The 25,485-nt window shown below is 47.9% G+C and overlaps 1 protein-coding gene across 1 annotated transcript in view; it reads right to left on the reverse strand.

The window, feature by feature from the left end:
• RNPEP (arginyl aminopeptidase) overlaps window positions 1–25,485 on the reverse strand; it is a 148,546-nt gene that overhangs the window by 27,281 nt on the left and 95,780 nt on the right. Inside the window, exon 7 of the mRNA XM_063954935.1 lies at window positions 7,966–8,078. Coding sequence (XP_063811005.1) covers window positions 7,966–8,078 — 113 coding nt within the window. The remainder of the gene's footprint in view (window positions 1–7,965; window positions 8,079–25,485) is intronic.

Consider the following 25,485-nt stretch of genomic DNA (forward strand, 5'->3'; position numbering starts at 1 on the left):
TAATTCTAAACTACTGTGGGGACTTAGTAAGTAAGATACCATCCTGGCATGTAATAGTTACTGTTTAGTGTACTGTGTGTGTATATTTACAATAAAGGGCATTTGCCACTTTACTAAACTGTTTACCTGAGTGATCAGAGAATCCGTATCCTCACAGGCACCACAATAGGTTGGTTTATATGAAAAGATGAAACCACTTTCGGCAGAAATTGTGGGCGGGTCCGCAATTCTGCTCTATCCGCATGGAAAACCAGATAGGGGCTTTTATGTGACAAAGCCGCCAATTCTGACACACGCCTAGCCGAAGCCAAGACTAGTAGCATGACCACCTTCCACGTGAGATATTTCAATTCCACCGTTTTGAGTGGTTCAAACCAGTGTGATTTCAGGAAACTCAACACCACGTTAAGATCCCAAGGTGCCACTGGAGGCACAAAAGGGGGCTGAATATGCAGCACTCCCTTTACAAACGTCTGAACTTCAGGTAGAGAAGCCAGTTCTTTTAGAAAGAAAATGGATAGGGCCGAAATCCGGACCTTAATGGAACCCAATTTTAGGCCCAAAGTCACTCCCGACTGTAGGAAGTGAAGGAAACGGCCCAGCTGGAATTCCTCCGTAGGGGCATTCTTGGCCTCACATCAAGCAACATATTTTCGCCATATACGGTGATAATGTTGAGCCGTCACGTCCTTCCTAGCCTTTATCAGCGTAGGAATGACCTCATCCGGAATGCCTTTTTCTGCTAGGATCCGGCGTTCAACCGCCATGCCGTCAAACGCAGCGGCGGTAAGTCTTGGAACAGACAGGGCCCCTGTTGCAACAAGTCCTGTCTTAGAGGCAGAGGCCACGGGTCCTCTGTGAGCATTTCTTGCAGATCTGGATACCAAGTCCTTCTTGGCCAATCCGGAACAATGAGTATTGTTCTCACTCCTCTGTTTCTTATGATTCTCAGCACCTTGGGTATGAGAGGAAGAGGAGGAAATACATAGACCGACTGGAACACCCACGGTGTCACTAGTGCGTCCACAGCTATCGCCTGAGGGTCTCTTGACCTGGCGCAATACCTCTGTAGCTTTCTGTTGAGGCGGGATGCCATCATGTCCACCTGTGGCAGTTCCCACCGACTTGCAATCTGCGTGAAGACTTTTTGATGAAGTCCCCACTCTCCCGGGTGGAGGTCGTGCCTGCTGAGGAAGTCTGCTTCCCAGTTGTCCACTCCCGGGATGAACACTGCTGACAGTGCGCTTACGTGATTCTCCGCTCAGCGAAGTATTCTGGTGGCTTCCACCATCGCCACCCTGCTCCTTGTGCCGCCTTGTCGGCTTACATGAGCCACAGCGGTGATGTTGTCTGACTGAATCAGAACCGGTTGGTCGCGAATCAGGGTCTCCGCTTGACGTAGGGTGTTGTATATGGCCCTTAGGTCCAGGATGTTGATGTGAAGGCAAGTCTCCTGACTTGACCACAGACCTTGGAAATTTCTTCCCTGTGTGACTGCCCCCCACCCTCGGAGGCTTGCATCCGTGGTCACCAGGACCCAATCCTGAATGCCGAATCTGCGGCCCTCGAGAAGGTGAGCACTCTGCAGCCACCACAGGAGAGACACCCTGGCCCTGGGGGATAGGGTGATTAACCGATGCATCTGAAGATGTGATCCGGACCATTTGTCCGGTAAGTCCCATTGAAAGGTCCTCGCATGGAACCTGCCGAAGGGAATGGCCTCGTATGATGCCACCATCTTTCCCAGGACACCTGTTTTGGTTTTAATAGGTTTCTGACCCGTGTCATGAGTTCCTGAGCTTTCTCTATCGGGAGATAAACCCTTTTCTGGTCTGTGTCCAGAATCATGCGCAGGAAAGGCAGATGAGTCGTAGGAATCAACTGCGACTTTGGAATATTTAGAATCCAGCCGTGTTGCCGTAACACTTCCAGAGAACGTGCTACGCTGATCAGCAACTGCTCTCTTGACCTCGCTTTTATGAGGAGATCGTCCAAGTATGGGATAATTGTGACCCATTGCTTCCGCAGGAGTACCATCATTTCCGCCATTACCTTGGTAAATATTCTCGGTGCCGTGGAGAGGCCAAACGGCAACGTCTGAAATTGGTAATGACAATCCTATACCACAAATCTGAGGTACGCCTGATGAGGTGGATAAATGGGGACATGAAGGTATGCATCCTTTATGTCCAGAGACACCATAAAATCTCCCCCTTCCAGGCTTGCGATGACTGCTCTGAGCGATTCCATATTGAACTTGAACCTTTTCAGGTATATGTTCAGGGATTTTAAATTCAATATGGGTCTGACCGAACCCTCCGGTTTCGGTACTACAAACATGGTCGAATAATAACCCCTTCCTTGTTGAAGGAGGGGAACCTTGACCACCACCTGTTGAAGATACAATTTGTGAATTGCAGTTAACACGATTTCCCTCTCGAGGGGGGAAGCTGGCAGGGCCGATTTGAGGTATCGGTGAGGGGGCATCTCTTCGAATTCCAGCTTGTATCCCTGAGACACAATATCTATTGCCCAGGGATCCAACTGGGAGTTGGCTGAAATTTCAGAGACGCGCCCCCACCGGGCCTAGCTCCGCCTGTGGAGCCCCAGCGTCATGCGGTGGATTTTGTGGAAGCCGGGGAGGACTTCTGTTCCTGGGAACTAGCTGTGTTGTGCAGCTTCTTTCCTCTGCCCCTGCCCCTGGCAAGAAAGGACGCACCTCGGACTTTCTTGCTTTTCTGTGATCGAAAGGACTGCATTTGGTAATACGGTGCTTTCTTAGGTTGTGAGGAAACATATGGCAAAAAATTTGACTTTCCAGCAGTAGCTGTGGAGACCAGGTCCGAGAGACCCTCCCCAAACAATTCCTCACCCTTGTAAGGTAAAACCTCCATGTGCCTTTTTGAGTTGGCATCACCTGTCCATTGCCGAGTCCACAGGACTCTTCTGGCAGAAATCGACATAGCATTTATTCTAGAACCTAGTAGACTAATGTCTCTTTGAGCATCTCTCATATATAGGACAGCGTCTTTTATATGCCCCAGGGTCATCAATATAGTATCCTTGTCTAAGGTATCAAGTTCCTCAGACAGGGCGTCCGTCCATGCTGCTACAGCACTACACACCCAGGCCGACGCGATCGCTGGCCTCAGTAAGGTACCTGAATGTGTATAAATGGACTTCAGGGTACCCTCTTGCTTTCTATCCGCAGCATCTTTGAGGGTAGCCGTATCCTGTGACGGGAGGGCTACCCTCTTGGATAAGCGTGTTAAAGCTTTGTCCACCCTAGGGGAGGATTCCCAGCGTAACCTGTCCGTTGGCGGGAAAGGATATGCCATAAGAATCCGTTTGGAAATCTGCAGTTTTTTATCTGGAGATTCCCAAGCCTTTTCACATAACTCATTTAGCTCGTGTGAAGGGGAAAAGGTCACCTCCTGCCTCTTTTCCCCATACATATGAACCCTCTTGTCAGGGACTGGGGTTTCCTCTGTGATGTGCAACACATCCTTAATTGCTATAATCATATAACGGATGGATTTAGCCAATTTTGGCTGTAACTTTGCATCATCGTAATCGACACTGGAATCAGAATCCATGTCGGTATCTGTGTCAACAATTTTGGATAGTGGGCGCTACCGAGACATAGGATCAGGCACGGGCTGAGACCCTGACTGTCCTAAGGCTTCAGTTTTTTCCAACCTTTTATGCAAGGAATTAACATTATCATTTAAAACCTTCCACATATCCATCCAATCAGGTGTCGGCGCCGTCGGCGGAGACACCACATTCATTTGCTCCCGCTCTGTTTCCACATAGCCTTCCTCGTCAAACATGTCGACACAAGCGTACCGACACACCACACACACACCGGGAATTCCCTTTTTGAAGACAGTTCCCCCACAAGGCCCTTTGGAGAGACAGAGAGAGAGTATGCCAGCACACACCCCAGCGCTATATAACCCAGGAATAACACAGTAACTTAATGTTAACCCAGTAGCCGCTGTTTATATTGATTTTTGCGCCTAATTATGTGCCCCCCCTCTCTTTTTACCCTCTTCTACCGTGTATCTGCAGGGGAGAGCCTGGGGAGCTTCCTCTCAGCGGAGCTGTGGAGAAAAAATGGCGCTGGTGAGTGCTGAGGAAGAAGCCCCGCCCCCTCAGCAGCTGGCTTTTGTCCCACTTCAATGTACAATTTTTGGCGGGGGCTCATACATATATACAGTGCCCAACTGTATATATGCTAAACTTTTGCCAAAGAGGTCCCAATTGCTGCCCAGGGCGCCCCCCCCCCCTGCGCCCTGCACCCTTACAGTGACCGGAGTATGTGAGGCGTGTGTGGGAGCAATGGCGCACAGCTGCAGTGCTGTGCGCTACCTCAGTGAGGACCGGAGTCTTCTGCCGCCGATTTCAAAGTCTTCTTGCTTCTCATGCTCACCCGGCTTCTGTCTTCCGGCTCTGCGAGGAGACGGCGGCGCGGCTCTGGGATCGGACGACGAGGGTGAGATCCTGTGTACGATCCCTCTGGAGCTAATGGTGTCCAGTAGCCTAAGAAGCAGGACCTATCTTCAGTGAGTAGGGCTGCTTCTCTCCCCTCTGTCCCACGATGCAGGGAGTCTGTTGCCAGCAGAGCTCCCTGAAAATAAAAAACCTAACAAAATACTTTCTTATAGCAAGCTCAGGAGAGCTCACTGAACAGCACCCAGCTCGTCCGGGCACAGATTCAAACTGAGGTCTGGAGGAGGGACATAGAGGGAGGAGCCAGAGCACACCAGAATCTAAATTCTTTCTTAAAGTGCCCATGTCTCCTGCGGAGCCCGTCTATCCCCATGGTCCTTACGTAGTCCCCAGCATCCACTAGGACATTAGAGAAATAAAGTCACTTCTTGTCAAATTATTTCAGTCCAGTGTGGTACCAACAAACACCCCACACACACAGGGCAGACAGAGTTTCCCCCCAAGAATGGCAGAGAGACACAGAGATTGGAGCCAACCCACACACAGCGCTATACAGGTATAGGGAGACCCTTAACCAGCGCCGATTGTGTCCCTTAATAGGTGACACAGTCTATACACAGCCTCCCCTCCCTTCTACAACCCCCTGGTACTGTACAGATAGCTGGAGTTGCTCTGGAGTGACTGCTCTTCCACTGGCAGCGTGTCTGTAGGCAGGAAAATGGCACTGAACGCTGCTGGGTCCGCTCTGAGGAGTAGCTCCGCCCCCTTAATGGCGCTGTCTTCCCGCTCTTCCAAGATTATACTGGCCTGAGGATTTTCTGCTGGCTGAGATCCGAGGACTCAGACAGGCTTTTCGGTCAGTGTAGGGTTAAGGCGCCTGCTCAGGATGCCTCACAGCGCTGCACCATGTACCGCTGAGCCCCCGCAGCGCAGTCAGTACTGCACTCCCTACCCTGTAGCCGCCATCTTCACATCGGCTCCCCGATTGCCAGGGAGAAGATGACTCACTTGCCACACTTCAGCTCTGCAAGTGGGTGGCGGCATGCTGCCGGGGTGAGCGTTCCCCTGCGGCGAGGAGAGATCTATGCCCTCTGGAGCTCAATGTCCAGTCAGCAGAGACAGTGGCTCAGACCCCGCAGGGCGGACACTGCTCCCCCACCTCAGTCCCTCGATGCAGGGAGGCTGTTGCCAGCAGCCTCCCTGTAAAACAAAAAACTCTAAAAAAAACTTTTACTAAAGAAGCTCTGGAGAGCTCCCCCAGCTGTGACCAGCTCCTCCGAGCACATTTTCTAAACTGAGTCTGGTAGGAGGGCATAGAGGGAGGAGCCAGCCCACACTGTTAAACTCTTAAAGTGCTAATGGCTCCTGGTGGACCCATCTATACCCCATGGTACTAATATGGATGCCAGCATCCTCTAGGACGTAAGAGAAAAAGCTTTTCATATAAGTGGAAACTTTTTCACCGATTGAGCAGTCGCCCCATCAGGAGCAGGTTACTTGGAACCATGCATAGAGGAACAGGTGCAGCAACTGCCTGAGCCTGACCCTCCCACTGAAGCAGCATTACAAGCTTCACCAAGTCATGAGCCTGTGCCCAAGGGTTCCGCAAGGGCAAACGCAGAAGCCTTGGATACCTGTGCGACACGAGACCTTACAAGGCAGTCTGTTCACAACATCCCAGTCCATGCGGCAAGTTAAGATTACACTAGGTTCAAATGAAATAAAAAGCCATAATAGCGCTTTTAGGTTTACCAGGTTTGACTTTGTCATAATGTCTGCACAGCAACACTATGTATAGCGGACACAAGGCAGACAAACCTCTAGACACAACAATTAATGCTATAGGTCACTGAGCAACTGGATACATTCTTTAACAGCAGAGGTAATAGATTAAAAAAATACAAATACAGCTGCTGAGAGATTTGTATCAGCCTTGATCTGCAAAGTCCAAAAGAGTTTGTTTCACTTTCTCCTTCTAAGTGCTGCACAACAAAAATGATTGTACCACTCTAGTATAAAGAGCAGGGGAGACCAGCAGCTGTAGGCTCCACATCCCCACTCCGTTGCTGCACTGTGTGGAAGTACTACTGCCTTGTGAGGGCAAATCACTTAGATTGCCCCAATACCCGGGCTGCCCGTCTGTGGCACACTCCGATTAGCGAGCCGCCCAGGGAAAAAAAACAGCAAGATGGTAGGGCCAACAGCACTGCCGCCCATCACCTTCTAAAAGGGTGAGGGTGCGCACTGTCCCCGGGTCCAGGTGATCTGCACAGAGACAGGAGCGCTCTGGGAGGTCCCCGTTAGCAGGGCGCCCCAACCGCGGCTGACGTTCGGCAAGCTGAGAACAACTCCCTGCAGCCTCTGCACTCCAGCTGTATGATGCTACAAGCACACAGTACCTAACTATAAAGTAAAAAAACAAGTTACAATAAAACAAACTATCAATCTATAAGAAAGGATAAATAGCAGCCTCCCAAAACGCGCCTTACTCCTTGAGGCACCTAAATAACGCTGGCTTGATGTAGTTGCAGAGGGGAGGAGATTAGAATTAAAGTTACAGTAGCTTAAGTGCCAAACTCCAGCCCAACCTGCGATCCAGTGGCCTACTAGCGTTGCTGAAAAAGAAAATATAAATGTTCAATATAAACAAAGATACCCTAAGAAAAGACTTTGGTCAAACCAATTAAAACGGTATGATGGTCTTGGTTCTGTTATGTTGTAAAGCAGTGATGGGGAACCTTTGGCACTACAGCTGTTGTTGAACTACACATCCCACAGCATGCCCTGCTATAGTTTTAGCGGGTGGGGATAATCAAATCGATAGTGTCTAGGTCGACAATGTTTAGGTCGACAGTCACTAGGTCGACAGGGTTGGAAGGTCGACAGGGTTTCTAGGTCGACATGTCAAAAGGTCGACATGAGTTTTTTTGGGGGGTTTGGTGTCGTTTTCTGCATACAGTGACCGGGAACCCGAATTAGTGCACCGTGTCCCCTCGCATGGCTCACCATGCTTCGGGCAAGATTACCATTCCAATCGTAGTCCATGTGGATCGTTAAGTATGAAAAAGTTCAAAAAAAGGAAAAAATTTTTTTTAAAAACTAACGTCGACCTTTTGACCTGTCGACCTAGCACATGTCGCTCTAGAAACCCTGTCGACCTTACAACCCTGTCGACCTATAGTGGTCAACCTAAACATTGTCAACCTAGACAGTGTCTATCTCCAGACCGGATCCCGTTTTAGCATGGCCAAATAGCAAAACTGTAGCAGGGAATGTTGGGATGTGTAGTTCAACAGCTGGCGTGCTAAAGGTTCCCCATCACCGTTGTAATACGTGTCTTCAACCTGTGGCCCTCAAGCTGCAGTGGAACTACACATCCCAGCATGCCCTCCCTCAGTTTTAGCATGCCTTAATATCAATACTGTGGCAGGGCATGCTGGGATGTGTAGTTCCACCGCAGCTGGAGGGCCACAGGTTGAAGACCCGTGTTGTAAAGTGAAGGAATCTTACCTTTAAAAATGCATCAAATGTAGTCTGATCCCCAACAAGGTGGGCAAGATAAGAAACAAAGCAGAATCCTTTCTCATACGGTGTCTCATTGTAAGTATCATCAGGATTCACTCCTGTTCATAAGAGAGAAATTAAAAAAATATGTATTCCCTGGAACTAATAAACATATAGCTTATATAAACTGATACTCAAAGTATTCAAAAAAAAGATACATAAATATATAAATACATATTTAAAAAAAAAAAAAGCACAAGTTCCTAATTCAATGAACTAGTGACCATGTTCACTCAAAGAAAACTATTCAATATGTAGCAGGTGGAACAGCGCTATTTAATATGTAATCATATGAATATATAAACAAAATAAATACATAAAACTATAGACCAGATATATCCTATTAGTCAAGACACATGTATGGTTAATAAACACATACACATATATACGTAAGTCATATGTAATAAACAACTGTGATTAAGAAATGCTAGTATATTAAAGCCCTGTTTTAAAATATTGAATAGTAATTAATCCTGGTATGCCAGTTCGTAATAGTGATTAAAGTCTGTGACCATATTAGAATATATGACTGATGCTCTGCAGAACTACAAGTCCCAGGATATATCTGTGTTGTACAGAGTGTATGAGAAAGCAGTTAGTGTTGTTACCAGAATTTCCGGTTACTAGCAACTCAATTTGATCCAGCAGGGGGCACAGTTTTAAGCCCAATGTCTTCTTACAATGCTGCTTAAGCAGCGCCTCCCCTCAATGTATTGTGGAGCTCATGCAACAGCAGCTACTAAGTAAGCATATGCCCAGGACCCGTCCTCTGGGTAAATCCTTACACTATGATGCGGCTCTTCTCGCTAGACTGTGAGATTGATACAGCAATGGCCGCTGGGTGTGAATCCTGATAGGATCTCTCCTGCTTACCGCTGTAATGCGGCTCTCCTCACCCGGCTGTAATTGGGGGAACATAGCAAAAGTGGCGGTGTCCAGTTTCACTCTGAAAATATACAAATGCCCTGGACAGACTAACTGGCTACTAGGATAAAACTATCAATCTGAAAAGAAACAGACACTTTTGGCCCAGTGGGCTTTTCAAGAGAATCTGTGGCATATACTTAATTAGCAGTCTCTGTTGCATGAGCTTCTGTCTACGTTTAGCAAAGCCACATGAGGGAAGAATAGAACAAGGATCTATAGACCTATAAATAACTAAACAACACTACATGGCAAAAAGTAGAACAACAACAACAACCACCACCACGCAGGGAAGGATTACAGTGTTTCACAGATGGACTTCAAGAAAATAGGATTTTAATACCTACAGGTAAATCCTTTTCTCTTAGTCCGTAGAGGATGCTGGGGTCACCATTAGAACCATGGTGTATATAGACAGGATCCGCAGGAGACATGGGCACTTTAAGACTTTCAAAGGGTGTGAACTGGCTCCTCCCTCTATGCCCCTCCTCCAGACTCCAGTTATAGGAACTGTGCCCAGGGAGACGGACATTGCGAGGAAAGGATTTATTGTTAAATGAAGGTGAGATACATACCAGCTCACACCTCAAGCACAACGTGGCATTCAACAGTACACAAGCCAACGGCATGAACAATTTCAGCAACAGGCTGACTAAAAACGTAACACAACATGTGTGTAACCACAACTAATAACTGCAGATACAGTACGCACTGGGACGGGTGCCCAGCATCCTCTACGGACTAAGAGAAAAGGATTTACCGGTAGGTATTAAAATCCTATTTTCTCATACGTCCTAGAGGATGCTGGGGTCACCATTAGAACCATGGGGTTATACCAAAGCTCTAGAACAGGCGGGAGAGTGCGGATGACTCTGCAGCACCGATTGACCAAACTTGAGGTCATCATGGGCCAGGGTATCACACTTGTAAAACTTTGCAAAAGTGTTTGAACCCGACCAAGTAGCTGCTCGGCAAAGTTGCAATGCCGAGACCCCCTGGGCAGCCGCCCAGGACGAGCCCACCTTTCTAGTACAATGGGCCTTCACTGATTTCGGTAACAGCAATCCAGCCGTGCAATGAGCATGCTGAATCGTATTACAGATCGAGCGTGCAATGGTCTGCTTGGAAGCAGGACACCCAATCTTGTTGGGAGCATACAGGACAAACATAGCCTCCGTTTTTCTAACCTGAGCCGTTCTGCCGACATAAATTTTCAAAGCTCTGACCACATCCAGAGACGTTGACTCAATTAAGGCGTCAGTAGCCACTGGCACCACAATAGGTTGGTTCATGTGGAAAAATGAAACCACCTTCGGCAGAAATTGCTGACGAGTCCTCAACTCTGCTCTATCTTCACGGAAGATCAAATAAGGGCTCTTGTGAGACAAGGCCGCTAACTCAAGACACCCGCCTTGCTGATGCCAAGGCCAACAGAATGACCACTTTCCAAGTGAGGAATTTCAACCCCACCTTCTGTAAAGGTTCAAACCAATGTGATTGAAGGAACTGCAACACCACGTTAAGATCTCATGGTGCCACTGGGGGCACAAATGGAGGTTGGAAGTGCAACACACCTTTCACGAAAGTCTGAACTTCTGGAAGGGAGGCCAATTGTTTTTGAAAGAAAACCGATAAGGCTGAAATCTATACCTTAATTGAGCCCAACTTTAGGCCCGCATCCACACCTGCTTGTAGAAAATGGAGAAAACGTCCTAGCTGAAATTCTTCCGTAGGAGCCTTCTTGGATTCACACCAAGAAACATATTTTCTCCAAATACGATGGTAATGTTTAGATGTTACTCCTTTCCTGGCCTTATTAAGTGTGTGAATGACTTCACTGGGAATACCCTTTCGGTCTAGGATTTGGCGTTCAACCGCCATGCCGTCAAACGTAGCCGCGTTAAGTCTTGATACACGCACGGCCCCTGCTGTAACAGGTCCTCGCGTAGAGGAAGAGGCCAGGGATCTCCTATGAGTAATTCCTGAAGATCTGGATACCAAGCCCTCCTTGGCCAGTCTGGGACAATGAGGATCACATTAATCTTTGTTCTTCTTATGATCTTTAGAACTTTTGGAATGAGAGGAAGTGGAGGGAATACATACACCAACTGAAACACCCATGGTGTCAGCAGTGCATCCACTGCTATTGCTTGAGGGTCCCTCGACCTGGAACAATATCTCTGAAGCTTCTTGTTGAGACGAGATGCCATCATGTCTATTTGAGGAATTCCCCAATGACTTGTCACTTCTGTGAAGACCTCTTGATGGAGGCCCCACTCTCCTGGATGGAGATCGTGTTTGCTGAGGAAGTCTGCTTCCCAGTTGTCCACTCCTGGAATGAAGATCGCTGACAGAGCGCTTGTATGCTTTTCCGCCCAGCGGAGAACCTTTGTGGCTTCTGCAATTGCCGCTCTGAAAATTGTTCCGCCCTGGCGGTTTATGTACGCTACTGCTGTTACATTGTCCGACTGGATCAGTACGGGCAGATTGCGAAGATGTTCCGCTTGTAGAAGGCCGTTGTAAATGGCCCTTAATTCCAGAACGTTTATGTGGAGACAAGTTTCCTGTCTTGACCATCTTCCTTGGAAGTTTTCCCCCTGTGTGACTGCTCCCCAGCCTCGGAGACTTGCATCCGTGGTTACTAGGATCCAGTCCTGGATCCCGAACCTGCGCCCCTCTAGGAGGTGAGAGCTGTGCAGCCACCACAGGAGTGAGATTCTGGCCTTGGAAGACAGGATTATCCTTCGGTGCATGTGCAGGTGGGATCCGGACCACTTGTCCAACAGGTCCCACTGAAACACTCTGGCATGGAATCTGCCAAACTGAATGGCCTCGTAGGCCGCAACCATCTTCCCCAGCAACCGAGTGCATTGATGGATTGACACTCTTGCTGGTTTCAGAATTTGTTTGACCAGACTCTGAAGTTCCAGAGCCTTTTCCACTGGAAGAAAACTCTGTACTTCTGTGTCCAGTATCATTTGTAAAAATGACAACCACGTCGTCGGAATCAACTGTGATTTTGCCAAGTTTAGGAGCCAACCATGTTGTTGAAGAATTGTCAGGGAGAGTGCAATGTTTTGCACCAACTGGTCCCTGGATCTCGCCTTTATCAGGAGATTGTCCAAGTACAGGATAATCGTGACTCCTTGCCTGCGAAGGAGAACCATCATTTCCGCCATCACTTTGGTGAAAATCCTCGGAGCCGTGGACAGACCAAACGGCAACGTCTGAAATTAGTAATGACAATCCTGCATTGCAAACCTCAGGTAAGCCTGATGCGGAGAAGAAATTGGAACATGTAAGTAGGCATCCTTTATGTCCACCGACACCATAAAATCCCCTTCCTCCAGACTGGAGATCACTGGTCGGAGAGACTCCATCTTGAATTTGAATTTTTTTAGGTAGAAATTGAGGGATTTCAGGTTTAGGATTGGTCTGACCGAGCCGTCCAGCTTCGGGACCACGAACAGGCTTGAATAAAAGCCTTCTCCCTGTTGTGACGGGGGAACCATGACAATGACCTGATTTTGACACAACTTCTGTATTGCGTCGCATACTACCTCCCTTTCCGGAAGAGAAGCTGGTAAGGCCGATTTGAAAAATCGGCGAGGGGGAACGTCTTGAAACTCCAGTTTGTACCCTTGGGATACTATTTGTAAAACCCATGGGTCCAGGTCCGAACGAAACCAGAACTGACTGAAGAGTTTGAGACGTGCCCCCACCGGTGCGGACTCCCGCAGAGGAGCTCCAGCGTCATGCGGTGGATTTGGCAGAAGCCGGGGAGGACTTCTGCTCCTGGGAACCCGACAAGGCTGGTGATCTTTTACCTCTTTCCCTTCCTCTAGTATCAAGGAAGGAAGAACCTCGCCCTTTTCTGTATTTATTGGGCCGAAAGGACTGCATTTGATAGTAGTGTGTTTTCTTTTGTTGTGGAGGAACATAAGGCAAAAAGGATGACTTACCCGCGGTAGCCGTAAATAACAAATCAGCGAGGTCGTCACCAAACAAGGCACCACCTTTGTATGGTAGAGATTCCATATTTTTCTTGGAGTCAGCATCAGCATTCCATTGGTGAATCCACAATGCTCGCCTAGCTGAGACTGCCAAAAGGCCAATATCTCTCGCAGTTTCATTAGGTACGCTGCAGCGTCCTTGATATAACCCAGCGTCAAGAGGATGCTATCCCTATCTAGGGTATCTCTATCAGATGACAAGTTATCTGCCCACTTTTCGATAGCACTACTCACCCACGCAGATGCAATGAGTAGCGTACCTGTGGTCGCATAAATGTATTTTAACGTAGTTTCTTGCTTACGATCCGCAGGGTCCTTAAGGGCTGCCATGCCAGGTGACGGGAGAGCCACCTTTTTAGACAGACGTGATAGGGCCTTGTCCACAATGGGGGGTGACTCCCACTTTTCCCTATCCTCAGAGGAAAACGGATAAGCCACCGGAATCCTTTTGGGAATCTGAAACTTTCTGTCAGGGCTTTCCCAGACTTTTTCAAATAGAGTGTTCAGTTCATGAGAGGGAGGAAACGTTATCTCAGGTTTCTTTTCCTTATACATACAGACCCTTTTATCAGGAACAGCAGGGTCCTCAGTAATATGTAACACATCTTTAACCGCCACAATCATGTACTGAATGCTCTTTGCCAATTTTGGATCTAATCTGGAATCACTATAGTCGACACTGGAATCAGTGTCCGTGTCGGTACCAGTGTCTGCCAACTGGGCAAAAGTATGTTTTTGTGACCCCGAGGGGTCCTGGACTTGTAATAACACATCCTCCACAGATTTCTTCCATGCCTGGGTCTGAGACTCAGACTTATCTAATCTCTTACTAAAAAGAGCCACATAAGAATTCAAAGCATTCAAAACATTTACCCAATCAGGAGTCGGCGGTGCCGACAGGGTCACCCCCACAGCCGTTTGGGTCTCTAATACAGCCTCCTCCTGGGAAGAGCACTCAGCCTCAGACATGTCGACACACGTGTACCAAACACCCACAGACACACCGGGCATATAGGGGACAGACCCACAGTAAAGTCTGTCAGAGAGACACAGAGGGGATTTGCCAGCTCACAACCCAGCGCCAAATTAACGGGTCTGAAAACACTAAAAAGTGCCCCAGACCTGTAGCGCTTTAAATATGAAATATATTGCACCAAATTATACTGTGCCCCCCCCCCCCACCTTTTTGCACCGATACTTGTCAGCAGTGTGAGGAAGGACCAGCGTCTCTGCAGCCCTGTGGAGAGGAAATGGCTCCAAGCTGAGAGTGAGCTGTGAGGAAGAAGCTCCGCCTCCTTAATGGCGCGCTTCTGTCCCGCTTATTTTAATAAATAATTATACTGGCGGGGGTTAGGACAGTGCCTTGGCACTAATGTCCCCTCTTGCCAGTGGAAATTGAGGTTTTTGCTGCCCAGGGCGCCCACCCGCGCCCTGCAGTGCTCTGTGTGTGGAAGCATGTCGCGCAGCGTTCCGTTCGCTGCGCGGTACCTCAGAATGCCGTCACTGAAGAATAAGTCTTCTTTTCTTCTGCTACTCACCTGTCTTCTGACTTCTGGCTCTGAAAGGGGGTGACGGCAAGCTGTGGGAGTGAGCATCTAGGCGTACCCAGCGATCAGCACCCTCAGGAGCTAATGGTGTCCTATCAGCCAGAAGCAGAGCCATTGAACTCACTAGAAGTTGGTCATACTTCTCTCCCCTAAGTCCCACGAAGCAGGGAGACTGTTGCCAGCAGCCTCCCTGAAAATAAAAAACCTAACATAAGTCTTTTTTCAGAGAAACTCAGTAGAGCTCCCCTGTAGTGCGTCCAGTCTCACTGGGCACAATTCTAAAACTGGAGTCTGGAGGAGGGGCACAGAGGGAGGAGCCAGTTCACACCCTTTGAAAGTCTTAAAGTGCCCATGTCTCCTGCTGATCCTGTCTATACCCCATGGTTCTAATGGTGACCCCAGCATCCTCTAGGACGTATGAGAAAGGAATTACGGCGAGTACAAAAATCCAATTTCGCCTAGCATCCATCTAGAGGAACAGAGTTAGCCAAAAAAATAGGGGAATCGGTAGGGCCTACAGGGGATGTCGCTAATGATTATATGCTGCAGAATGCAGCATGTTAAGTGGCTCCCCTCAGTCTGACCTGGCATTGTCAAGTGTGTATGCACTTGCAGCATGAGGGTTCCGTCGGTGGTGATGTCAGGCTAAGTACACATCGGAGAAGTATAACTTCCAGACTCAATGATATATTTTGGAAGTCACCGGTTTGCAAGCTTGAAGCATGGTCTAAACCACTGGCCAGGAGAACAATGACACCTTCAAGATCATCAATGCCAGTTGAGGCTAATCTTGGCAAAGAGACAGCCCTTGACGAAGGAGGTCAAGAGGTAGATGGTATGGAAACTCTACCAACATGTCTTGAAGTAAAGAATACCACTGTTGGTGAGGCTAGATGTAATCAGAATGACTGAAAGAACCTCTCGTCGAATCCTCTGAAGGACTGGGTAGCATTGACAGAAGTGGAAACAGATACTCCAGGATAAAGCACCATGGAGCTGCTATGGCATCCACAAAGACTGCTTGAGGGTCTCTTGATTGAGAGCCGTTCAGAGGAAGGTTGCTGTTCAAGTGGGAGGCCATGAGATCTAGCTCATGCCTTCTCCACATGGCCATGAGCTCCAGAAACACTTCCTAGTTAAGTACTCATTCTCTTGGATGAACTGTGTAGTGGCTGAGGAAAGCCGTCTCCTAGTTGTCCACTCCCGGAATGTAAATGCCTGATATGCTATGAATACAAAGTTCAGCCAAAGGAAGAATGTGGACACCTACCCCATGGCCTGCCAGCTCAGAGTGCCACCGTTTGGTGATGTAGGCCAAAGCTATGGTATTGTCCAACTGGATGCGAACAGGACGGCTTTGTAGAGACTGGTGAACCTGTATCATGGCATTTTGGATCACCCTTAACTCTTGGATGTAGACGGTGAGAGTAGACTCCGTGGCAGAGAAAAAATGATGAAAATGCCTGTCCTGAATGACTGCGCCGCAACCTCTCAGGCTGGCATACGTGGTAACAAGCAGCCAATTACAAATTGAAAAGGGGATACCTTGGTCAGATTTTCATCCATGTAACCACCACAGTAGGGACCGACAGTCGGAACATCTGTCTGTCAAGACACCAACCTTTTTGACCAATAGCGCAGAATCTGGATTGAAGGTCTTGAACCTTCTGCGGGGGCAGAAAAGGGAGAGGAGTTTAGTTGTAACTCTTTTAGTACCAAACTCCATAAGTCATACTCTAACCCAGATGTAATGACTAACACAGTGTCCCCCAGATGGATGCCAGAGGAAACACAGCATCGGACTCACACCCAGCAGTAAAAAGGTAGCAGCTCAGCGCTACCAGGGTAGCCTGTGGCTGTTCTACCTGACCCAGAGCATCCACAGAGCGCGGTCTGGTGATGGTAGAGCCCCAGTAAGCAGCTTCTGGTTTGGCGACCCTTCAGAGACTGGGTTGCAGAGCAGGTCAAGAGCTCACACTAGCATTACTAAACTATGCTGCTCCCACTCTGTGTGTGCACAAAGTCATCTGTGAACAGAGATAAACAGAAATTAATATAAATAAAACCCAACTAAAATCTAGTGAAGAAAGTGTGCCTTACTCCTAAAGCTGGTTACACACTGGCAGCTATATTGGCCATTCAAGCGAATGGCCGATATATTGCAAGCCCGTTGTGAATATGTATCCCAGATATGCCCAATATATCTACAGATTGTCAGGAATCTGACCTGCAATACTCATTTCAAGCACTAAGTATTTCAGCACCTACCTTGCAACCTGTCCAGCAGGTCAGGTTTCCTGCTTGGTTTTTTTAGTGAACAGATGCACGGACATCTATGTTGGTAGCATGTCAGCTGATTGTCTTCCTCCAGTCAGAGTATGCCTCGTCGCAGCTGACAATGGTAACCAATCAGAAACCTGCAAATCCTTAGTAAGTATCCTCTGGCCAGTAGTTCAGGGCCAGAGCAATTAGTCACATTCTGACTCCAAGGCTAGTGTGTGCAGAAAGTCTCACTGCTTATCCTGGATTAAGAGTATTATAGACTCTAGTTCTTAGTTGGCCACAGTTCCTGCATTGCTGGGTTCCCTGCTCTGAAACCTTCCTCCCACAGTTCATTCAGCTTTCTTCAGTTTCCAAGTTACAGCATACCTGTTTCCAGTGTCACAACTTGTACAGAGATCTCTGCTAGAGCTCACCGATTTTGGAACTCTCAAATTGTATATGAGCTTTCAGTCTGCAGTATCTTTAGCTTTGTGCAAGAGCCTGTTTCCTAGCTTGCTGTGATTCTTCCTAAGCTAAATCAGCTATCTCAGAGTTTCACCTGAGCCTCCAGTCTGTTGTTGTCCAAGCTGCACTGTCATAGTCACAGACCTGTTAACTAGTTGCTGCTTCAGTGCACTCCTCATCAGAGTCAGAATCCTGGTGTGCTATTAACCCTTATATCACCTGAAAGTATGTTTTTGTGTATGCATTTCCAAGCTCCATGCCACATCACCAGCACCCTGTAGCTCAGGCTCTACCCCCCAGTGTCCAGAGATTGCTTTCCTAGCTCAGCTATATCCTGAGAACTACAGATGTCCGCAAGCTCCCAATGAACCTTCAAAGCCAGCAGTATTTTGTGTTTCTTGGTTCCAATTCTACATTCCTGGAGAGCTACAGTTTCCATCCAACTGCCAGCACTATATTGCGGTTCCTGCTACTCATTCAGTCCTATCCGTCGAACTACAGGCCTCAGCTAGCTAATAGTCATGTGCCAAGTGACTCCAGTTACCCATTCCTCTTTAGCCGAGTCTTAGCCAGTTCAAACACAATGTCGGTTCCAGTCCGGTTCACAGACTGCAGCGGTGCCAGTACGGTTCAAAGACATAGTCAGTTCCAGCCCGGTCCCAAGTGCCATCCTCACTGAGCCAATACCACAGTCTACTTTTGCAATCAGCCTCTTTAGTGCTTCTAGCTATCATCACTTCAGTTTTCTCTACTGTCTAACGGTACCAGTACCTGCATCCACAAGACAAAAGCCGACAGATCCGGACATATATATCAGCGCATTTGGCTGTGTGTACGGGCGCTCTGCACACTGGCTACAGGGATTACCATCGACTGACATCTCAACTGGGCGGGCACATATAAATGTCAGACCAGTTGTGGCTTCAGACACGACACATCGGGCAGACAATGTGCAAGTGTGTACGCACTCACCAATCGTTAGTTAGGCTGGCCAGGTGTGTACCCATCTTAAGACACTATAAACAAGACAGAGGATCTGCTGGATTGGAAGGGTTTAGAGGGGAGAGAAGTTTAGTTTTAGTACCAAAGTACATGAGCCATACTCAAACCCGGATGCAATGGCTAATGCAGTGTCCTGCAGATTGATGCATCCGACTCACACCAAGCACCAGGGTGAAACCAAGAGCAACCTCTTCAAACAAAGGTGCTTCATACCAGATATTAGGGTTTATTTAACATTTAGTTAATTTTTTTCAGTGAAATGAAACATTATGTATCACCACTCTCCGCAGCCATACAGAATGTGTTATCACAGTTATTTATCATGAGAACCCCTCTACGATAAAGAGCAAAATATGATATCTTTTGCAAAGTCTTACCTTCGCCAACTGTGTTAAAATCTGAATTAATTCAAACATTCAGTCATTTTCCCATACTGTGCAAGTGTGCATACACAGGTAGGTGATGATGCATGCGAGATAATAAGCAGCACAGAGATCTATACATACAGAATCTACTTTGGTAACAAAACAGGAATGGAGGTTTGTATGGCTCTACAGACATAACTTTTTCTAACCAGCAACATCTGTTCATATTGTTATGCTACAATGTGTCATTCCTATGATACAAGCACCTTCAATAAGCTGTGCTTAGAATGGGACCAATACACTATAGCAAGCTATTGAAAAATATTTAATTTGCTGTCTGCAGGGGAGCAGTAGATTTACCGGCACATGGGATCCCGCTGCTCGAGATACCAATGCCATGATCCCGCAGTGTACGAAGCGGACATGGGTGAGTAAGGGGTGTTCTCCTCTCTCCCCAACACTCTGCCTAAACCTAACCTCCCCCCCGCACTCTAACCCTAATCCCCCAGTGCCTAACCCGAACTGTCACTCCCTGCAGCCTAACCCTAATCCCCCAGGACGCAGCCTAACCCTAACTCTCCTCCCGCCCCCCCACCCCCGCCACCCCCCCACAGCCTAAACCTAACCTCCCCCCCCCGCACTCTAACCCTAATCCCCCAGTGCCTAACCCGAACTGTCACTCCCTGCAGCCTAACCCTTATCCCCCAGGACGCAGCCTAACCCTAACTCTCCTCCCCCCCCCCCCCACCCACAGCCTAAACCTAACCCCCCCCCCCCTCCCCACTGCTTACCTGCTTTCCGACGCAGTTTCTCCTCGTTCTGTATTCCGGCTGTCAGTATTCCAGCCTGGGATGTTATACCCATTCTGTATGCCGTTGCTAGCATTCAGAATAGGGTCGGTATTCCGGCGTCTGTATTCTGACTGCCGGGATCCCGACTGCAGTCTTGTTTATGTTGTCTCTGCAGTAGCAGAAAGAATCTTGGAGTTGGAATTGTACGGCCTTCTATCCTGGAAGCTCTCTCTGGAAGGGGTAAATACAGCAACACCACGTAGGTCTACATGATGCAGTGACGTGGTCAGGGTAGGCAGAGCTTCACCCGTCATTCTCCAGTATACTCCAGAGCTTTGACTATAAATAGGATTAGAATAATACAAAGAATATATTTATAACTTCTAAATATCATCTTTGTATTATTCATAATATTTGCATTATTCTAATTTTTATATTCAACTCGCCACCAAACTATATCAAATAATAAAATTATATATATATATATATATATATATATATATATATATATATATATATATATATATATATATATATATAACATATACATACATACATACATACATACATACATACATACATACATATACACATACATATACACACTAAATATAGTATTGATGGCACTATACTGGGAACTACTGAGTAGGAAAGGGATCTAGGAGTCACTATTTCAGGTGACTTAAAGGCAGGTAAGCAATGTAACAAAGCAATGAGGAAGGCTAGTCAGATGCTTGGCTGCATAGAGAGGAATCAGCAGCAGAAAGAAAGTAGTAATAATGCCACTGTATAGGTCATTGGTACGGCCTAATCTAGAACACTGTGTTCAATTCTGGAGGCCATATCTTCAAAAGGATATTATTACATTAGAGACTGTGCAAAGAAGGGCAACTAAAATGGTGCATGGCCTACATCACAATACATACCCAGAAAGACAAAAAAATCTCAATATGTATAGTTTGGAGCAGGGAAGGAAAAGGGGGGACATGATAGAAACTTTTAAATATATCAAGGGTTTTAACAAAGTCCAGAAGGGAAACATTCTCCAGATGAAGAGAAGCAATAGAACACGAGGACATGCACGGAGACTGGAGGGAGGTAGGTTCAGGGGAAATTTACGGAAAAATTACTTCACAGAAAGGGTAGTGGACACGTGGAATAGCCTCCCATCAGAGGTGGTAGAGGCTAAGACAGTAGAGCAATTTAAACATGCATGGGATAGACATAAGGATATCCTTACAAAGAAATAAGGCTCAAATAAGGATTGAGCTAAAAAATAAGATTTTAAACCTACCAGTAAATCTTTTTCTCCTAGTCCGTAGAGGATGCTGGGGACGTCGTAAGGACCATGGGGTATAGACGGGCTCCGCAGGAGACATGGGCACTATAAAGAACTTTTAGTATGGGAGTGCACTGGCTCCTCCCTCTATGCCCCTCCTCCAGACCTCAGTTAGAGAACTGTGCCCAGAGGAGATGGACAATATGAGGAAAAGATTTTGTTAATCTAAGGGCAAGATTCATACCAGCCCACACCAATCATACCATATAACCTGGAATATACGCAGTTAACAGTATGAACAAAAAAAACAGTATCCAAGACCGATTCTAACTGTAACATAACCCTTATGAAAGCAACAGCTATATACAAATCTTGCAGATGTAGTCCGCACTGGGACGGGCGCCCAGCATCCTCTACGGACTAGGAGAAAAAGATTTACCGGTAGGTTTAAAATCTTATTTTCTCTTACGTCCTAGAGGATTTTGGGGACTCCGTAAGGACCATGGGGTTTATACCAAAGCTCCCAACCGGGCGGGAGAGTGCGGATGACTCTGCAGCACCGACAGAGCAAACGCAAGGTCCTCATCAGCCAGGGTATCAAACTTGTAGAATTTTGCAAAAGTGTTTGAACCTGACCAAGTAGCTGTCGGCAAAGCTGTAATGCCGAGACGCCTCGGGCAGCCGCCCAAGAAGAGCCCACCTTCCTAGTGGAATGGGCCTTTACTGAATTTGGTAACGGCAATCCAGCCGTAGAATGAGCCTGCTGAATCGTGTTACAGATCCAGCAAGCAATAGTCTGCTTAGAAGCAGGAGCGCCAACCTTGTTGGCTGCATACAGGACAAACAGAGCCTCTGTTTTCCTAACCCTAGCCGTCCTGGCTACATAAATCTTTAAAGCCCTGACTACATCCAGGGACTTGGAGTCCTCCCAGTCCCCCGTAGCCCAGGCACCACAATAGGTTGGTTCATATGAAATTAAGAAACCACCTTAGGCAAAAATCGAGGACGAGTCCTCAACTCCGCTCTATCCACATGAAAAATCAAATAGGGGCTCTTGTGGGACAAGGCCGCCAATTCGGACACCCGCCTTGCAGATGCCAAGGCCAATAACATGACCACCTTCCATGTGAGAAATTTTAATTCAACCGTTTGAAGAGGCTCAAACCAGTGAGATTTCAGGAAACTCAACACCACGTTAAGGTCCCACGGTACCACTGGGGGCACAAAGGGGGGCTGGATGTGCAGCACTCCCTTCACAAACGTCTGAACTTCTGGGAGAGAAGCCAATTCCTTCTGAAAGAATATAGATAAGGCCGAAATCTGTACCTTAATGGAGCCTAACTTCAGGCCCATATCCACTCCTGTCTGTAGAAAGTGGAGAAACTGGCCCAGATGGAAATCTTCCGTAGGAGCATTCTTGGCTTCACACCAAGATACATACTTCCTCCAGATACGGTGATGATTCTTTGCCGTCACCTCCTTCCTAGCCTTTATCAGAGTAGGGATGACTTCCTCCGGAATACCCTTCCCAGCTAGGATTTGGTGTTCAACCGCCATGCCGTCAAACGTAACCGCGGTAAGTCTTGGAACACGCAGGGCCCCTGCTTAACAGGTCCTCCCTGAGAGGAAGAGGCCACGGATCTTCTGTGAGCATTTCCTGAAGATCTGAGTACCAGGCCCTTCGAGGCCAATCTGGAACAATAAGTATTGTCTGCATTCTTTTTTGTCTTATGATTCTCAATATTTTTGAGATGAGAGGAAGAGGAGGAAACACATAGACCGACTGAAACACCCATGGTGTCACCAGGGCGTCTACTGCTACTGCCTGAGGGTCCCGTGACCTGGCACAATACCTCCGAAGCTTCTTGTTGAGGCGTGACGCCATTATGTCTATTTGAGGAATTCCCCAAAGACTTGTTATCTCTGCAAAAACTTCTTGATGAAGTCCCCACTCTCCTGGATGGAGATCGTGTCTGCTGAGGAAGTCTGCTTCCCAGTTGTCCACTCCCGGAATGAAGACAGCTGACAGAGCGCTTACGTGATTTTCCGCCCAGCGAAAAATCCTGGTGGCTTCCGCCATCGCCACTCTGCTTCTTGTCCCGCCTTGGCGGTTTACATGAGCCACGGCTGTGACGTTGTCGGATTGAATCAGAACCGGTAGGTCGCGAAGAAGATTCTCCGCTTGTCGTAGGCCGTTGTATATGGCCCTCAATTCCAGTATGTTGATGTGTAGACAAGCCTCCTGGCTTGACCATAGTCCCTGAAAATTTCTTCCTTGAGTGACTGCTCCCCATCCTCGGAGGCTCGCGTCCGTGGTCACCAGAACCCAGTCTTGAATGCCGAACCTGCGACCCTCTAGAAGGTGAGCACTCTGCAGCCACCACAGGAGAGACACCCTGGCCCTGGGGGACAGGGTTATTTTCTGATGTATTTGTAGATGGGACCCGGACCACTTGTCCAGAAGGTCCCACTGAAAAGTCCTCGCATGAAACCTGCCGAAGGAGATGGCCTCGTAGGCTGCCACCATTTTTCCCAGAACTCGAGTGCATTGATGAACAGACACTCTTTTTGGTTTTAGCAGGTCTCTGACCATGTCCTGGAGATCCTGGGCTTTTTCCAATGGGAGAAAAACCCTCTTTTGTTCCGTGTCCAGAACCATGCCTAGGAATGATAGCCGAGTCGTTGGAACCAATTGTGACTTTGGCAGATTGAGAATCCAACCGTGCTGTTGCAGCACTCTCAGGGAGAGCGACACGCTCTTCAGCAATTGATCTCTCGATCTCGCCTTTATCAGGAGATCGTCCAAGTATGGGATAATTGTGACTCCCTGCCTGCGCAGGAGCACCTTCATCTCCGCCATTACCTTGGTGAAAATCCTCGGGGCCGTGGAAAGCCCAAACGGCAACGTCTGAAACTGGTAATGACAGTCCTGTACAGCGAATCTCAGGTACTCCTGATGAGGGGGATATATGGGGACATGAAGGTATGCATCCTTTACGTCTACTGACACCATAAAATCCCTCCCTTCCAGGCTGGATATTACAGCTCGGAGCGATTCCATCTTGAATTTGAACTTTTTCAAGTACAGGTTTAGATTTAAAATGGGTCTGACCGAACCATCCGGCTTCGGGACCACAAACAGGGTTGAATAATACCCTTTTCCCTGTTGGACCAGGGGAACCTTGACAACCACTTGCTGTTGACACAGCTTTTGAATTGCAGCTAACACTACTTCCCTCTCCGGGGGTGAAGCTGGCAAGGCCGACTTGAAAAATCAGTGAGGGGGCACCTCTTCGAATTCCAGCTTGTAGCCTTGGGAAACAATTTCCATCGCCCAAGGATCCACGTCTGAAAGAACCCAGATCTGGCTGAAAAGTCAAAGGCGTGCCCCCACTGGTGCGGACTCTCTTAGGGGAGCCCCAGCATCATGCGGTGGATTTTGTAGAAGCCGGGGAGAACTTCTGCTCCTGGGAACTAGCCGAAGCAGGTGTTCTCTTTCCTCTACCCTTACCTCTGGCAAGGAAGGAGGAGCCCCGACCTCTTCTGGACTTATGCGACCGAAAGGACTGCATCTGATACTGTGGAGTTTTCTTTTGCTGTTGGGGAACAAAAGGTAAAAAAGGTAGATATACCCGCAGTAGCTGTGGAAACCAGGTCCGCGAGCCCCTCCCCAAACAACACTTCATCCTTGTAAGGTAAAACCTCCATATGCTTTTTTGAGTCTGCATCACCCGTCCATTGGTGGGTCCATAGAGCTCGTCTCGCAGAAATAGCCATGGCATTGGCTCTGGATCCCAGCAGCCCAACGTCTCTTTGAGCGTCCCTCATATATAAGACTGCGTCTTTAATGTGGGCTAAGGTTAATAAAATGGTATCCCTGTCTAGGGTATCAAGGTCAGCTGACAAGGTATCTGTCCATGCCGCAACTGCGCTACATACCCATGCCGATGCTATTGCCGGTCTGAGCAAAGCACCTGTATGCGCATAAATAGACTTTAAAGTAGTCTCCTGTCTGCGATCAGCAGGATCCTTGAGGGCTGCCATGTCCGGAGACGGTAGCGCCACCTTCTTGGACAGGTGTGTTAAAGCCTTGTCCACCCTGGGAGAGGATTCCCAACGTACCCTGTCCTGTGCAGGGAAAGGATACGCCATAAGAACCCTTTTGGGTATCTGCAGTTTTTTATCTGGAGTTTCCCAAGCTTTTTCAAATAACTCGTTAAGCTCATGAGATGGAGGAAAGGTTACCTCAGGTTTCTTTTCCTTATACATGCGCACTTTCATGTCAGGGACAGAGGGGTCATCAGTGATATGCAAAATATCTTTTATTGCAATAATCATACACTGAATACTTTTTGCCACCCTTGGGTGTAATATGCATCATCGTAGTCGACACTGGAGTCAGAATCCGTGTCGGTACCAGTGTCTACTATTTGGGATAGGGGACGTTTTTGAGACCCAGAGGGGCCCTGTGACCCAGTCCAGTCCGTGGATTGACTCCCTGCTTTCTCCCTGGACTCTGCTTTGTCCAGTCTCTTATGTAATGAGGCCACACTTGCATTTAACATATGCCACATGTCCATCCAATCATGAGTCGGCGTTGCCGACGGAGACACACCACTCATCTGCTCCACCTCCTCCTTGGACGAGCCTTCCGCCTCAGACATGCCGACACGCACGTACCGACACCCCCACACACACAGGGATATATCTATAAGGGGACAATTCCCCAACAAGGCCCTTTGGAGAGACAGAGAGAGAGTATGCCAGCACACAGCTAGCACCAACTGACACTGGAATAAAAACCCAGATAGCGCTTTT

The sequence above is a fragment of the Pseudophryne corroboree genome, chromosome 2 (genome assembly GCF_028390025.1).
Source record: "Pseudophryne corroboree isolate aPseCor3 chromosome 2, aPseCor3.hap2, whole genome shotgun sequence".
NCBI classification, from domain to species: domain Eukaryota; kingdom Metazoa; phylum Chordata; class Amphibia; order Anura; family Myobatrachidae; genus Pseudophryne; species Pseudophryne corroboree.